The following is a 16,286-nucleotide window of genomic DNA, read 5'->3' as shown; positions in this document are numbered from 1 at the left end:
AGAGAGAGAGAGAGAGAGAGAGAGAGAGAGAGAGAGAGAGAGAGAGCTTGTTTGTGTCTGTCTGTTGTTGAAATATCTCATAAACCACTGGACAGTACTGAATGAAAATTGCACAAAGTAAACACTGATAAACATTTACAACTGATTTAAGAAAACTACCCCAGCCAAGAGACGTTAAAAACACAAAAAATGGCTATTACTCAGTCAACTTCACAGATATTAAGCTTCAGTTATGTGAGGTAGTCACTGACAGCCATCCCTATTGTGTACTTTGAGCACGACATCTCTGCCAGTACTGTACTGTTAAAGCCTCCATATGACTTTTTATTCAATAATTTAAAAGAAAGACTGAACCAACTAATGGTAAATGTCACCAACAACGATAAAACTCTAATTTATATACATTTTATTCAATCATAAAACATTTCTTTTGTCTCACTGTCAGCAAAGACATTTTCCCCCATTCTGATGCTTTGCAGGTCTAATGCAAGGCACACAGATGATTGATGTCAAAATTCTTCTCTTAATCACTTGAGAGGAACCCGGCCTCCTGACGCTCTAGCATCCATTTTGAATTTTCCCTTAATGACTGCAGAGACAGGTTGCAGATGATTTTAGATGACGGCGGTCTTATGGATCACTACAGCTTTGGCAGTGATTAAGTGACTCATCTACCTCTGGTAAACAAAACCATGGTAGGGCATCTTGCATCCATCAGAAAGATGTCTTTTTCAAATTTCTGGGTTCATTCGGCTCAGAAGAAATTGATTAAACCTGTGAAAAAAAAATTGCAGGATGATTTGAGCTCTCAAGCATGACCTGTAAGCAAACAGCATCGAACATGCACGGAGAGATTTCTCAAATTTAACACGTTTTTGTTTTTCATAAACTAATACTTATCCCCATATGTGCCTCGCTTTATGGAAATGACACGGAAAATACCTGCGAGTTGTTTGTAATCTGCTTTCTGCAGATCTAGATCAAACACGTTGATAAGACCAAGCTGGAATGTTAACAACAACTAACCTTGAATAACTGACGCTACAGACAAAAATATACTTTAAATGTTCACACAAAACAAACCAAGACGACAGTTTTGTTCTTCGATGCTCGTACACTTCAGGAAACCTTTTTATCAGGCAATCAAAGGACTAATGGGTCTCAGCTTGGGGCTGGACATTTCTCACAGCAGTCTGCTCTGTGTAAAACTCAAGAAAAGGCACTTAGTCTGTTCTGATAACTGTGTGAGCAGGAAGACCGCGGTGATGTAACAGATCTTCCTTAAATTGCATGGCCAGCATTGTTGCTCTGAACAACCCCCGAGGCTCAGTTTGATTTCAGCAGATTAATTTAGCTTCTTCTCTTATGCAACACCATCTCAGCTTTCAAGCAATCTGACTAATCTCAAGGTCACCTTTGGCACCTTGCATGGGTGGGTAGCTACTGAACTGCACTCCCTTGACAGCAGCCAAGAGAAAAGAAACAACGTTGTACCTGAAGAGATTCTTAGACATCAAAATAAGTTCTGATGGCAGTGAAACTGTTTGGCATTGAGAGAAAGGAAATAACACTGATAGATGTCAGCTTTGATACAGCCTTTATTACAGCATGCAAGGTTGAAAGAGACCAAAGAAATGAGTGAGAGCTTGCAAAATCGATTAATGTAAGATAAAACAATTCAACTCAGGTGATGTTTCACCAGAATACCATGACCTTGTGAAGGTTTACAATCAGGAAACATGAGGACAGTTGAACTGATTGTTGTTTGAGCAGGAATATTTTTCAAAGCCACCCATGAAATATTTAAATCGGGGTGTTTTTCCACTGAAAATGTGAAATGAGATTGGGTTGGGAATCTTTTGGCTCCTCACGATTCAATTTGATTATGAATCAGAGGGCCGCGATGATAAAACGATTGTCCATGCATCTCACTGCCATTACAATGACACTTTAATAACTCTTTCCTGAGCAAAGAATTTTTCAAACCCAAGAGAAACAGAACACACTGCTCTAAAACTCCAGTATAAAACAGTTTTCATTTAAACAAGAATATGGGAACTAAAAGAACAAAGGGGTCAAAATGGTGACATGAGTCTGTGGCAATAGATGTACCAGTAAATGTGTGACATGTTGGAGCCATATGACCTGCTTTCTTTAGCTTACAAGACTTTCGTTTTGTCCTGCTGCAGTGTGAAAATGTCTGTATTAGTACGTATATCTTTGTCATAGTGTGATCCTTTTCTTTTGTGGCTCCAAAGGGCGCAACACAAAGTAATCTCTCACTAAGCTGTGACAGACTCGAGAGTTGGAGACTCAAAATTGCGAGAAAATAGGACAATTTTCAGTTGCGGTCTCACTGAATTTTGAGCAAGCTGTTGTATTTTGTACCACAGTTTAAAAATACAAATACAAGCCTTTTGTGTTCATGGTTTGAAAAACTGTGTACTAAGAATGTACAGTAGTCCCTCGATACTTCAGAGTTTGACTTTCGCGGACTCACTGTTTCACGGGTTTTCAACGTAAGATTGTACTTGTATCAAATTGATTGTACTCTCTGCTCGGATTCCCAGGGAGTTAACTTTAATATTACTCATGCGATTGGGACGATACGGGATAAAAAGTTAACGGGAGCGGAAGGGAGCGGGAACCAACCAATAGGACAAAAACAAAACAAACAAACACACACACAAAATACAGGCGCCACCATTTTGTAGTTTTCGTTCAATAAGCACAGTAATGCAAGTCAAAAGAACTACATGGCCCAGAAGCCAATAGTGCTACTAGCCGCTTCTTCCTGCCAAAATTCAAAAAACAGCAATAGAGGTGGCAAACACTAGCGGAGAAACTGATGTGGTAAAAATACATTTGCAACGTAACGTCAGAAGTAACGATCTATCTATTAAGCTCACAGAACTGGCAGGTAAATCGCAAATAATCCCGAAGCTGAACTTATCCTTCAAGTTGTAGTAGTAGCTCAATGGTGAGTTGTCCACCACTTATTGCGGGGGATCTGTACCCTGAAGCCCCGCGATAAGTAAAAGACTGTGAAGTAGGGATAGAAGTACAAGTAGTGAGTAGTAGTTCACTTTAGTATATATATATATATATATAAAGTATTTCCAAACACTGGCTTTCAATACAAATGTTGTTGTCTCTGTTGTGTGCATGTCACAAAAGGTTCATGCACCTTAGAGTTTCGTCATTTGCAGGACAGTATTAATATTAAATACTATTCTAATTTTGACCAGTGCAAACTTATAAAGAATCATTCAAGTCTACATCGCAATGCATCAAAAACAAAAAAATAATTTGCACCCCTTGATGAGATACAGTTGTGCTCTTTTCAATTTAGAAGAAGTGAAGGATAGTTTGAACAAACAAGTGTTTCAGCTCAGGAATGAGATCATGATAGAAGAATGTTTATTTCTCAACAGAAAGATGTTATCAAACTTAAAAGAATAGAAGCCACTTTTTTTCCTTCATTTATTGCTGGGATGGGTTAGACCTCAGCAATAATGAAACTTAAATTCCCGTGATTCAGATAAGCCTTATCTTCTTTTTATAATTTAAAGACCCACATCTTATTTTGGACATATCTCCAGTTGGCATTTTGAAAAGAAAACTCAAACCTGTTTCCACACAAGGGTCTGTTTATGTCTCATGTAGTGCACTAAAAAAAGATTTGACCTGATTTATCTCTTCCAGCAGAATAACTGAAATGGTTGTTTTTGGGTCTAAACACTCTCTCAAGTTTAAAAGTGTGTAAAGAAAAACTGATAGAGCTCTAATCCAGTATGGTATTCTCATAAAAACTCCCTTTGGTGCCAGAAACTGTTTGCGAAAAACACATTGACCTGCCCTGCCTGAGCAAAATATGTGGAGTGCCTTTTTAACACAAAACCTTTAAAACTTATTATATCACGTACTCACCAACACATAACTTGTTTCATCTTATTTTTATTGTATTGAACATTTTTGTCCAAAGCCAAATCATGGTTACTCAAACAAGAGTTTCTGCACAGAGCCCATTCACAGCTACATGCTCCATTTGTTTTTATGACAAAAACAAAAAAAGAAAACAAAAACTGAATAAATCTATAATTCTACAGGACAACTTATTTAATAAAAGCCAACAACAGGTGAAATTTAACTCAGTTTATCGCACCATTCTATTCAGACTATGGTGTAAGCATCATTAAGAATCATAAAGACCTGTTCTGTTAGAAAATACCAGGTTGCAAAACCAGACTGAAGTGTCCGCCCATATTTCAGAGGATAAGTGTTCGCTGAATGGCAGCCAACTTCTGAGACAGTCATGGCCCTTTGAGATATACAAGTGACGAGTAGAGACGGTCTATAGGAGAAAGATGATAACCAAATGATCCTTTGACTGACTGAGACCCAAGAATTTTCAGTTTGGAGCAGTGCTCAGTTTGAACCGGATCCTGCTGGAACAGGTTCCGGGAACTCTCTTATTTTGACAGGGTGCATTCCGGTAACTGTTTGCTTGGATCTCTCAGGCTTACTAATAATAAAGTTGTGAACAAATACGACTGCCTTGAACAAATAAAACTTATATTGGAGTTATAAACTGAAAATAATTACATAAACACTCATTTTAAACACAACAGCCACTTACGCGCATGAGTTGCCCCTTCAAGTAGCATTCCCGCGTCTACCCTTAAAAAAATCTCTGCCCCTAAAAGAGTGGAGGGGGTGAGTGCCAAATGGGCTAACCAGGCATACATGGGCAGGAGCCCACAGGCAGCCATGACAGATGGAGGAGTTGGGCTCAGAACCGTCAAGTAAGGTGGAGGGGGGGTAGGATGCTTGACAGAAGCAGAGTGTTTACAAATTTAGGTAAATGTAGATGTTTCACAACCCATTAAAATACACCACAATGCAGGAAATCACATCTACTTTATTAAAATGTTATGGAGGAGGTCCCCCAGACACCACTCCCACCCACTATTTGCGTATTCCGGCATCGGCCGATTTACAAATTAAGCCCAGGCTTGGAGCCACCAATGTAGTGAATAATGTAGAAAAAGTGGAAAACCAGTGTAGAAACAATAATTTTGAGACTACTTGATTTGTTTACTAGCAATTTGTATTAAGTGCAAATACAAATGTGAACTAAAAATAATTATGACTCTTTCTTTATTAAACACCCATATGTGAGTTAGAGATAAATGCATGTCACGTAAAGCTGTTTCAAAAGTTGGATCCAAGAAGTGACACATTCCAAAGGTCTGATTCTCTTGGAGGATGGCAGACATGTCTTTAGCTGACATCATCCCTGTTTTTGTCTGTCCTCTTGGAAGGACCAACACACCACTCTTGTTCTTCGACAAGAACAATGTGCCGGGCAGCACCATGAGGCCAGTGAACCCCAGATAGTTGCACTTTAGCACTGGATACCAAGCAGCCCATCTTGAGATAGCATGCTTCTCACTGTCAACCACACTTCAAGAAATGAGGTTAAATGGCACTATCACACAACATGGGAGTCTCTTCTATTTTTATTAAACGTGCTGACAGATTCTATTCTGTAGCGAGAGAGAGCGAGGCAGTGCCATTCTTGGAAAGACATAAATAAGTACTGAGGCAACGTTAAGGATTTCTTTTCATCTTTTTTTGGCAAAGTTATACGTTATTTTGGAAAATGTTCACAAGGCATCATGATGTATTTTACAAATTTATCGCAATCTAAACTCTACAACATACTTTAGATGGTTACGTTTGGTGAAAAACTGAAAGCTGCCGTTAATAATTGAGACAGACCTGTTTGCCTTTAATTTCATTGACGTAATGACCCTTAAAACAGCACTTGTTAGAACAGATTTTAAAGATTTAGAAATACCTCCCTCAGGGCTGTTTCTTTGAAACAAACAACCATGGTGACCAAGCAGTCAAACTTATCTCCCACCATCTTTTTCCACTAAGCCATTTTGCTCATGTGAAAAAACCTGTGTGATTCAACGTAACATCACCTTTAATCATTCACACTAAAAAAAAAAGAAACACATCAGATCAGATGTTGAACAGTTTCCAGAGGTAAAGAGAGTTCACAGCTTTTGTGAAGTTATACTCAGGTACAGAGGGTGTTGTAAAGTCCCACTGGGGCTGGAATAAGCTGTTTTTGAAATGTAAAATTTTTGCTTAGTTAAAGATATGCCAAGATTAAAGAAAACCACATCAAAAAACCAACAACACAATAGTGGGACACGATTAATTGTCAATATTTCCCTGAAGGAACTTGAATAAGACTCACCTAGCAGCTGGACTCCTCTGGTAAGGCCGTAGACGTCTATAAGAGCCCAGAGAGGTTCGGCAACACGTACGCCGCTGAAGAAGAGCATGGGGCGGGAGTTGTTGATTCGGTAAAACACTCTGCCCTTCTTATCCACCCAAAAAGAGATGACGTTGCCTTCACTGGAAAGTTCCTCTGGAAGGGCTTTTGCCCAGAAGCCACTCTGGCAGACCAGGTCGGGGCAGGCATACTTGGGCAATGTGTCTGGATTGATCCTAGATGGGTCTTTAATTGTGAAACCAAGGCGTAGTGCGCCGCTCCAGCAGCACTGCTTCTTAGTTATCTGAAGAGCACATGCTTTGAATTAATACACTCAGATCAAAATGAAACCTTAACCTTTGTGCCTTGAACAAAACCTAAGCCTAATATCTACTACCACACCACATTTTAACTTAATAGCTGCCAAATATACTGAGATATAGCAGTTTTTGTGTTTGTGAAGGTCAGTTACCTGTGACAGTCATCTTGAATTGAACTGACTCAAACGATTAATCAGTTTTAGGTGTCTATCTAATAATTACTTTGTAGTTTCATTTGCTTTAGTTATACTTAACGCCACAACGACAAGCTAATTTTTATAGGGGCGGCTGTGGCTGAGTGGTTACAGCAGTTGTCCTCCAATGCAAGAGTTGGGGGTTTGATTCTACCAGGAGTCACATGCCGAAGTGTCCCTGGGCAAGACACTGAACCCCTTCATTGCCTCTGATGTGTGTCCCATGAATGTAATAAAGCACTGATTAGTCTCTTTAGAATGATTTGTTCAATTAGCTTTGTAGAGATCTAGTAGAGTGCTGTATGAATGGGTAAATGATGGCACAGATTGTAGTGTAAAGTACTTTGAGTATCTTGCTAAGATAGAAAGGCACTATATAAGTACAGTCTATTTACCATTTAAATTAATCTTTGTTTTTCCTAGATGGATCTGTATACTGTGCACAATTTTTTGAGCTCACGGTGTACATATTTCTTATCTGTGGGGAAAGTTTTATGACCTACTTTTGATATCAATCAAACCTTTGTGTGAAACCAAAGTGAATACAACTGAATTTTAAAACTGCACTAAAAATACACACTTGTCAGACTATATTAAAAGTAAGCATAAGCAAAAACTAACTAATGGCATTGGTAGTCAGTTCGAATTTTGATGGAGTCATATTTTGGGATTAGTGAAGCTTGTTCGTATTAATCATGGACACAGAGATTTAAAGATTATCTTATCAATAAATGAGGTAAAAATAGTTATAAAATTATTTCCATGTTGTTAATTCAAAACAACCTGGAAGTACACAAAGCTGGGTTTTCTTAGCCACACTACAATCAATTCTTTGACCTAACTAAATAGCCTGCGTACATAAACTTAGCCTAGTGTGTGCAAAAGCATGTCAAAAAACTGCTCTAAGATGATCTGAAGTTTGAGAGGCAAGTTCAAAGTATGCAACAACTCTGCACGACCCTTCAGCCACACATAAAGGAGCTTGTAATTTACAGTGCATAATAGTGACTCGTGCATCAGTGCACCAGTGGCAAAGGACACTGTGTGCACATCTTGTGCTCATTAGGAGCTTCGACAGGAGTATTCATCATGCTGAAAATTGGAAGGACTTGGTATAATAGACAACATAATCTAAGTTTTGAAGGAATACAAATTATTTTTTACCACGGCATATGTATAACTTGGCCAAAATGTGTTCATGCAACCTGTTAGCAGAAGTAACATGAAATCCAGTTTTCATCAGGTTTTAGATTTAAAAAATGGTGTCATGAAGTATGAAGAGCATTAAAAATAATATTAATTTGTAACATTAAAAGTTGCCAAGTAAGTGGGCTGTAAGTCCTCCCTAATGCCAATGTCAACAAAGAGACTTGAACCAAAAGAAAGATTAATATTCCTACCCTGAGTGCCAAGCCACAAGCTGGGTTTAAAACATCAAATCCATTTCAAACTCACTAAATCCAGCTACCCTGGTATGTTCATCACCTGCAAACAATTTTTGTCTTATTTTGATCCTCTATTGACTTGGTATTTACAGTGCTAGGCAATGTACTCCTCATATGGCAGTGTTTGCTATGCTCTCTCACTTTTGAGACATAGATGGTCTGATAGGTGAAGTGGAAACTTGTTCTAAGCTGCCGTTGCCTTGGCCCACACAAGAGCAGAGCGAGAGAGAGAGAAAAGAAGAAAAATCAAAGGATGAGGGCAAAGACTGAAGGTGGAGAAAAGAAATCAGGAAAAGGAAAAATAAAAACCATGCTAAAGGAATGAATGGGAGGCGCAGCATCACACTCCAAGTTTGTGTCATCCTATTTGACTGTATAAAGTAATCTACAAAAGTACATTTGGCACTGAACTTGAGTATCCTGTAATTAGTTCAGACGTAAAGGTGTAAATCTGAGACAAAATGGACTCTCAGGTAAATAAATGCTGTTTACTTTTAGTCGAACTTGCTCGTAAATAGCGATCGGCCTGTTGCTGAAGGTGATGGCATTGCAGAAGCTGGCCTGTCTTTTGACGGCTCTCTGGGCCAGGTCCATGATGATCTGGGAACCCTTGGTGCTGGGGTGGAAGAGCAGAGGGAAGGAGGACAGATTCCCGCATGGCTGGACGGGCAGGCAGCGTTTGGACTTGTGGTGGCATCGATGGGATGTTGAAGGAAACGGTCCGTTCAGAGAATCTACATAAAAAATAAACAAATCAATAAATAAAATAAATGATCAAGTGGTGTGGCACAATCTTTATGTATAATTTTGAAAGACTGGATTGGGGAGTCCATACTGCAGAGAACCTCTCTATAATAAAAACTGACAGTTTGAGGTTGTGACCCACATGTCTCATCATTTTCTCTCAGATGTGTTTCATGCTTCTGAAACACCCAGTTAGGTCAAATAAAGTCATTAAAAATAAGTAACTGCTTGTGCTTCGTTAGTTTGTAGTTCATCAGAGAAGCAAGCCAAACTTCTTGCATGTGAAGCGTGTGCAAGGTGACTTACACGCTAAAAGCTCTCAGATTAAAAAAACACAATCTAAATTGCTCCCCTAATTACAGAAACAAGGGAACAACACAGCTGTGAGACGTTTACACAGCAACTTTTCTGCAATTTTCGTTAACGCTGGTCATTTCTTCCATTTCTATGCAAATTTTTTTTTTTTTTGTGCGTTTTGAGTTTAGACATTTTACAACAGAAAGTAAAATGCTGCAATGGTAACAGAGAGGAGGACAAAGAACACAAAAAAGTTACCAACTTCACAATTAATCCAGCAGGAAATGATTTTACTTTAAGGATTATCAGCTGCCTGATGCATAAAGGGCTTGAATGCATATCACCCATCTGACAAAGTTTTAAACTAAATTATTCTTATATTTAGAAATGACAGCATTGAAACCTTGAAAACAATACGTGCACAAGCAGCACATTCACAACCAGTTCGCTGGTGATAAGATGGCTACGGCTGCCTCAGAGGAGTTGACAGGGGAGAGGGTGGACTCCAGAAACCATCTCATCACCAGCAATCTGGTTGTGAGTGTGCTGCTTGTGGGACTGAGTTTGTTGTGGCTCCTCAGACGGATGAAGTCCTTTGGATGAAGGACAAAACGTCTCAACAAAAAAAGAAACCGTCCCGATGACCTGACTGAACTTTGCTGTATTTTTTACCTGGATTATTGAACATGACCTTTGATATAGTTGTTAAGATCTGTTATTTTTTTCTTTCACAGAAAACATATCAAAGTCAAAAGTCAAAGTTTCTTTCTTTGTCATTCACACCACATGTGGTACATGTGGTTGGACCAAATTGTGTACACGGGGTAGTTGCATCCAACAAAAGTATAAATTGTAAAGAAAAACAGTAATAAGATCTAAGATATGAACTAAGAAATACGCTAAAGCACTACTAGTACCAAAACATTACGCTGAACAACAGCAGCACACATTAGTCACAAATAAGATAAAAACTATAATCAGAATGAAAGAAGTGAAAATAAACCAATGTTGCTGCTTTTTTGTGATTTCTTCATCAGAGGAAGCGGCACTGAATGCAACTGGTACACAGTGAGTCACTGCGTTCCATTTTTGTCATTTTTTCCTTTGAGAAAATATGAATCAATGTTCCAGCTCAAGTAATTTCACAACAGAACCAAGCATCCATATTTTACAGTAACCAAAGAGATAAAGGATTTGTTCAAAAGGCACCATATGGCTGATTTCACACAGACTGTCTTTTATTTGGATCAACTCTCTACCTTCCAGTTCCACACCCTTCTTAAAAATCGCAACACCAAGGTCACGGAGGTTTAACGGAGGAGGCGTTTTCTCACAAACTTTGGGCTCTCATTATCTGTAAGGCAGACATATTTACAATTTGACTGATAAACACCATATTTTAAAACGTTTGCTGCCCGCAATCAGCTCCGTGTTTCTTTTGCTTTCAGATAATGAAAAATCCAGTCCCTCTGCCAGGTTTGGAAATGAGTAATTTAAGCCTAATTAACACTTCTCCAATCCTCGGGAACAGATTGTATTTTCACACCTAAACTTGAGAGGCTGCGAAGGAGCCGCTTGTGTTTGTCAGAGAAATATAGCTATTCTTGCTTTCCCATGGTGGAGGGAAGCAAATTAATGTCAGAATTTGATGCGTGAGGCCAAGTTTGTGAAGGCATTGATGGACATAGATAACATTTGAGGGCACGTCTATGTAAAAACAAGAATAAACTAGGAAAGCCCCAAACTGGGAATCTTTGCCACACATTTATTTTTTTGCAACGTCTTTCCCTTCAAATCACAATGAGAGACGCTTTGCCAAATTTCTGGGTTCAGAACAGTCTATTTGTTAAGCTCCTTGCATGCTCATGTCATTGCAGAACAATGCTGACTTATGTTCTGTGCACAACAGTGGTCTTAAATGAAGTCATAACAAATCCTAAGCCATAATGCGTCCATGATGTCATTTCAGACATGATGTTTTCAGGAGTAGCACAATGGAAGTGCCGTGTACTCCTACAGTAACAAGGCCTGAGAAAGGAAAGAGTATTTCCTTTGAGAGTTGAAGACAGAGACGCTGCCTCCAGTCCCCTGAAGGCAGCGTTGACTGTCTCATGCTTTACCAGATAACTCTTCTTATTTTATAATCGTACTGTTTTGGTTTCTGCTACTGTGAATTTGAATTTCTTCAGCATTCCTTCAGGGAAATCTATACACATTTTATTTATTGTAAATGACATCTTGTTAGGCCCAAAGTTGCTGGTGATAAAGGAGCTCTTGGGTGTTTAAAAATCATGTAACCTGCAAACATTGGGGTATACAAAGCCTTGACAGGATAAAAGAGAGGTCAGATGAGTCACTTAAAGAAGGACAATGTTAGTTAAAGCTTCACCCACCTCACTGTCTTTAATGTCATCAGTCGGGGAGGACAGCGCAGAGGCAGCTTGCAGCACTGGTTTGTGTCACCTAACCTCTTACACATTTTATTTCAAGGCATGGTCTCTTTCAAGATGCCTCAACAGAGGCCCAGACGTTAGTGTGACGTTAGTATCAATACTCACAAGACGATGAAATAAAAAATAAAAAAAGAAAGAAAGAAAGCCAGAAGGCATGTTTATTCTTTAGCTTTTGCAAATACGTCAAAGTTTGTGTGTTTTACCAAAAGGAAGGAATTGTGAGCAGGATCTGTTAACTGTTATATGGAGGCAAATGAGTTACATCACATTCTGCTGGAGGTACAATTCTAAAACAATATCTTCTTACATACAGACGTTTATTTTTTATTTAATTTCAAAAGCAAGATTTGTGTCTGAAAACTAAAGTTCCTGCATTTATACCTTGAGGCGTAAGAGGTCTGATGGACTAAACTCTGCTCAGGCTGTACAGTGTGAAGGGCAGCTTGCATCTCCTCTCAGCAAGAGAAGACTTGTTGCAAATCTCAGATAAGTTCTTCCTGAGTGGAGATTGTTGACCCTGTTTCCTCTATTGATCCTAAAACGTGTGTGCTATAAGTGAATTGGTGATTCTGAATTGAAGGTATGAGAAAGCTCTTTCTTTCTCCCAAATAGATATATTTTTGTAATACAATGTATGGAATCTGGGAATTTTCAACCAGTTTGACACGACTGTCCACAAGGAAGAGGGCCGGCAATGGAGGAGGGGGCGTACCAAAGAGACCATCTTATCACAAGCAGAACTGGTTTGTTCCACTGTTGGAGGAAGAATCAGTTTTGTTGTGTGTTTCCTTGACTGATGAAGCCTTCCGGACCGAAGGCGAAACATTTCCGCACAAAAAAAGAAACTGTCCAGATGACCTGACTGAAAAATGTTGGATTGTATACCTGGATAATTGAACATGGACTTTGTTGTTAATGTATGGAATCATTTCAATTGTCGCAGCTGTTGCAGTTTTCCCCCTATCACATATACAAAAAATAATAAAATCCCAGTTTTAAGGCACATTAGTGCTGTACAACTGGAGCAATAAAGTATGTTTTTTAATGGTTCCAGTGCCCATAGATTCCCATATGTGTGTTGGAATTGCACTTTTTGAAAAGTATAAGAAAGTAAAAAACCAATGTTTCACTTGAAATAATTTAAAGACATAATTACTACTGGACTTGTCTTCCTGGGGTTATGATAGGGCTAGAAAAAAAGACTTTGAGTCATTTAGTTTTAACTTAATAAAAAGTTATCTATGTTCAGTTTAATGGCAGAGGACTACATTTTCTAACTCCTGTTGGATGGGTTTGGCCAACAGCCAAAGGCGAGGTGTACAAAATTCATCTACTCATCCATTATCTTTACCCGCTTCTTCCTTTCTGAGTTGCGCGGGTCACTGGTGCCCATCAGTAAGTGTGCGAGAGGCGGGGGACACCCTGGACAGGTCGCAACTCTTTGAAATGTCAAATTAAAAGTCCACAGTTCAGAGATATTCATCAAACTACAAAACAAACTTCACGTGACTGAAGTGAAGCCCAAAATGTTCTGCAGTTCTAACATCTCAAATCATTTGATTTGATTAACCTACTAGTTTGGTTTAAATAGCTTTCAACTGTATATCTGATGGGTTTTCATTTCTAATAATATTAATAAACATATCCAATATTTTAACCTCGGATGAAACAAGAAACAGAAACTAAAGCAATGCTTTAAAGATAAAGGGTTTTAAGCTCAATCATCCTGGTAGATAACAACAAAAAAGTTAAATCGTGTCCTCGGGACCAGTTTCTTTAAGGGAGAAACGTCTCCCATCCAGAGGACTTCTTCAGTCTACGGCCTGCCAACCAGATCTGCCCCATAGATGTTCTGTCAAATAATTATCAATACTTCATACTTTATCTGCCAAGACATCAGTCCTAAAGCACAGAGAACACAGAAGAAGGCAGCAGTCTTTAGTTTTATTTTATTTTTATTTTAGCCTTCGCTGCTTTGTGCTCTAAAAGTTAGATTTTATTAGAGTTATTTAAATAAATTACAGAATGTGTTGAATAACGTCTTCTCCTGAAAATATTTCTGTGAACTGAGCTGTCAGGTAAAAACAGTTAGATTTTAAATGGCTTTTAAAAACTGACTTTGACATTGCTCTTTATAGGCTTTTATAAACTAAACTAAACTGAATGAGATACAAATTAATTTAAAAAAAAACTTTTTTTGAGTGTTTTCTTTTTTCTATAAAAATGATTAAAAATACATTTGTGTACATAGTTTCTAATGCTTTATTATGTTTTAATATGGTGATACGTTTTTTTTTAGTTTTTGGCTGTACATCTGTAATACATATAGGTATATACATATAGGGGAGTGGTGGCGCAGAGGTTAGAGAGGTGGGCTTGTGATCCAAAGATCGCCGGTTCACGCCCCGGCCCCGACAACATCAAAATTGTGGGTGGGGTAGGTGAAACACCCACACTTGCCCCCACCCTCATTCGCCCCACTCTGGGCCCATGAGCAAGGCCCTTAACCCCACCATGTGCTCCCTAAAAAACAGGTCTCTCTTGAAAATGAGTTCTCGTGGCTCAATGAGACTAACCTGGATAAATAAAGGCTAAATGAAGAAAAAAAAAATTTCAACCATGTCGATTTATTAAATAGGGATAAATAATCCCAAGTGTCCTTGAACTGGAGGTTTCTGCAACATGACAGGGATTATACATGTTTACATTTTCAGGGCCCAGACTGCACTCTTGTCACGAGGCCAGACATTTTTTTAGCAGCCTCCTTGTCTGCACCTGTATTGTTATTTCACACCAGCCGCCTCTATCAGGGAAATTGAAAAGAGGAACTGAATAAGTTGGCCCGTGTCCATATGCCCATCAGGGAAATTACTTTTTCCTGCCACCTGCCAGTGTTCTTTACATCAGGTATAAAGCAAGTCATCTATGATATATTTTTCTTAGTAAAGTCAAATAACTCAAGGTTAACAATAAACCACAGTAAGAAACAAAAAAACTCATTTATTTGAACAAATTAATGAACTTAACAAGTCTTTATTCCACCACCTGGTCACCAAAAGTACATTTAAACTGTAATAAACGGAAAAGTTGCAAATATCTCAACAGTTGTCCCAACAAATGTTTCAACTCAACAATTGATCAACTCACTGCTGCCGCCTTGAAAAATAAAACACACTTTGATGCTTACTTTTTGAGTGGGAATGATTAAATTAAAAAAAAAAAAATCTGAACATCAGAAAAACAAACTTTTCTGCCTTCTTTCAAAAGCTGCACAGTTCACAACTAATGTTGAACTGAAACGTTCATTTCTGTCATGCTGGCTTCACTTAATGAGGAAACTCAATTTAAATCTCACCAAAGCATCTCAAATGTTTCAAATGTCAACATAAAGCAAGGGTTCAGCTGTTTTTCTCTTTTTAGCAGGTGCTTTGCTTTCACTTAAAAGCCTGAAAGAAGTCCAGCAACTAAGTCTAAGATAACCTAGTTTCATTATAGCTCAGGCATCAAAGTGAAATAAAACAAAACCATAAATACATTAGGAAAAATAAAACTTTATGAGGCTTGTATGGAGTTTCAGCTCCTCTATCATTTACTTTTAGGCTCAGAGAACCCCTACAGTTTTCACGCACAATGAGGCTGGTGTTAAACTAAACGAGTCGGTGATGTCAGCTGTCCTTACCGTACAAAGTATTCCTGGTGACCTGGCCCCCCATGTCTGGATGCAAGGTGCCTCCTTCACCTCCTCTGGAACTGCGCGCTCTGTCCACGCGTTCAGCTGCGCGCCCTCCTCCGCGTCATAACACGGATCAGACCGCGTCCTCTGATAATATTAGCACTTACTACATGCATGTATGTAAAAAAAAAAAAAACAGTCCCCAGAAATAAATTCAGCGTCAGGATCTCTGTCCAAAACCTCATGGATATCAGATGAAGGCAGCAGCCGTCAGATCCACAGCGCTGCGTGTCACTCTGTGGGAGCAGATCAGGCTGAAATTAACAGAGAAGGTGGTGGAGGAGGTGGAGCTTCTGGGGGATTATTGACGCTGAGGACACTAAAGACAGGACTGAGGCAGAGTTGTTATTGTTGGAGCATTAAACGCCTCCATGGAGAGCCCTGCTTCTGCACAATGCCTGCGAGTTTTACGCGCATGCAGTAGATTTCCATCGCGCGTCGTGTTCCACCTGTTGAGTCACGTGAACACAACCCTGTCACACGAAGCTCACGCTTAAATAGAACGAGCTCTTTATTCACTATATAGAAATTAAAGTATAGCATTGCTTGAAGGAATGCATGTCGCCTTCAGCCTTTCATGACAGACTTTTAAATTCAGCTCATTTTGCTCAAACCTCGAACATAACTGAGATGTCAAGCTTGAAGTATGTGTTGTGGATGACTATCTGCTACCACCACAAATTCAAGCTCAATATTTGTAAAACAAACAACAACAAAAAATGAGTTATAGCCCTTTTTGTGTTGGCAAATTTTGATTAGCTAGTTTGATTGTGTCCAAAAGGTAATCAGTTGTACTGTAGATGTCCAT

General features: G+C 38.9%; 1 protein-coding gene across 1 annotated transcript in view; it reads right to left on the bottom strand.

Moving 5' to 3' along the window:
- Positions 1-15,712, bottom strand: part of LOC119419146 (E3 ubiquitin-protein ligase NEURL1) — a 35,042-nt gene extending 19,330 nt beyond the window's left edge. Inside the window, exons 1-3 of the mRNA XM_037686452.1 lie at positions 15,425-15,712; positions 8,744-8,985; positions 6,275-6,596 (exon numbers count right to left, since the gene is read on the bottom strand). Coding sequence (XP_037542380.1) covers positions 6,275-6,596; positions 8,744-8,985; positions 15,425-15,458 — 598 coding nt within the window. The 5' untranslated portion in view covers positions 15,459-15,712. The remainder of the gene's footprint in view (positions 1-6,274; positions 6,597-8,743; positions 8,986-15,424) is intronic.
- Between the last annotated feature and the right edge of the window lie 574 nt (positions 15,713-16,286).

The sequence above is a fragment of the Nematolebias whitei genome, chromosome 1 (assembly GCF_014905685.2).
Source record: "Nematolebias whitei isolate Nwh7 chromosome 1, NemWhi1, whole genome shotgun sequence".
Taxonomy (NCBI): domain Eukaryota; kingdom Metazoa; phylum Chordata; class Actinopteri; order Cyprinodontiformes; family Rivulidae; genus Nematolebias; species Nematolebias whitei.
This window is presented reverse-complemented; position numbering and strand designations above follow the sequence as displayed.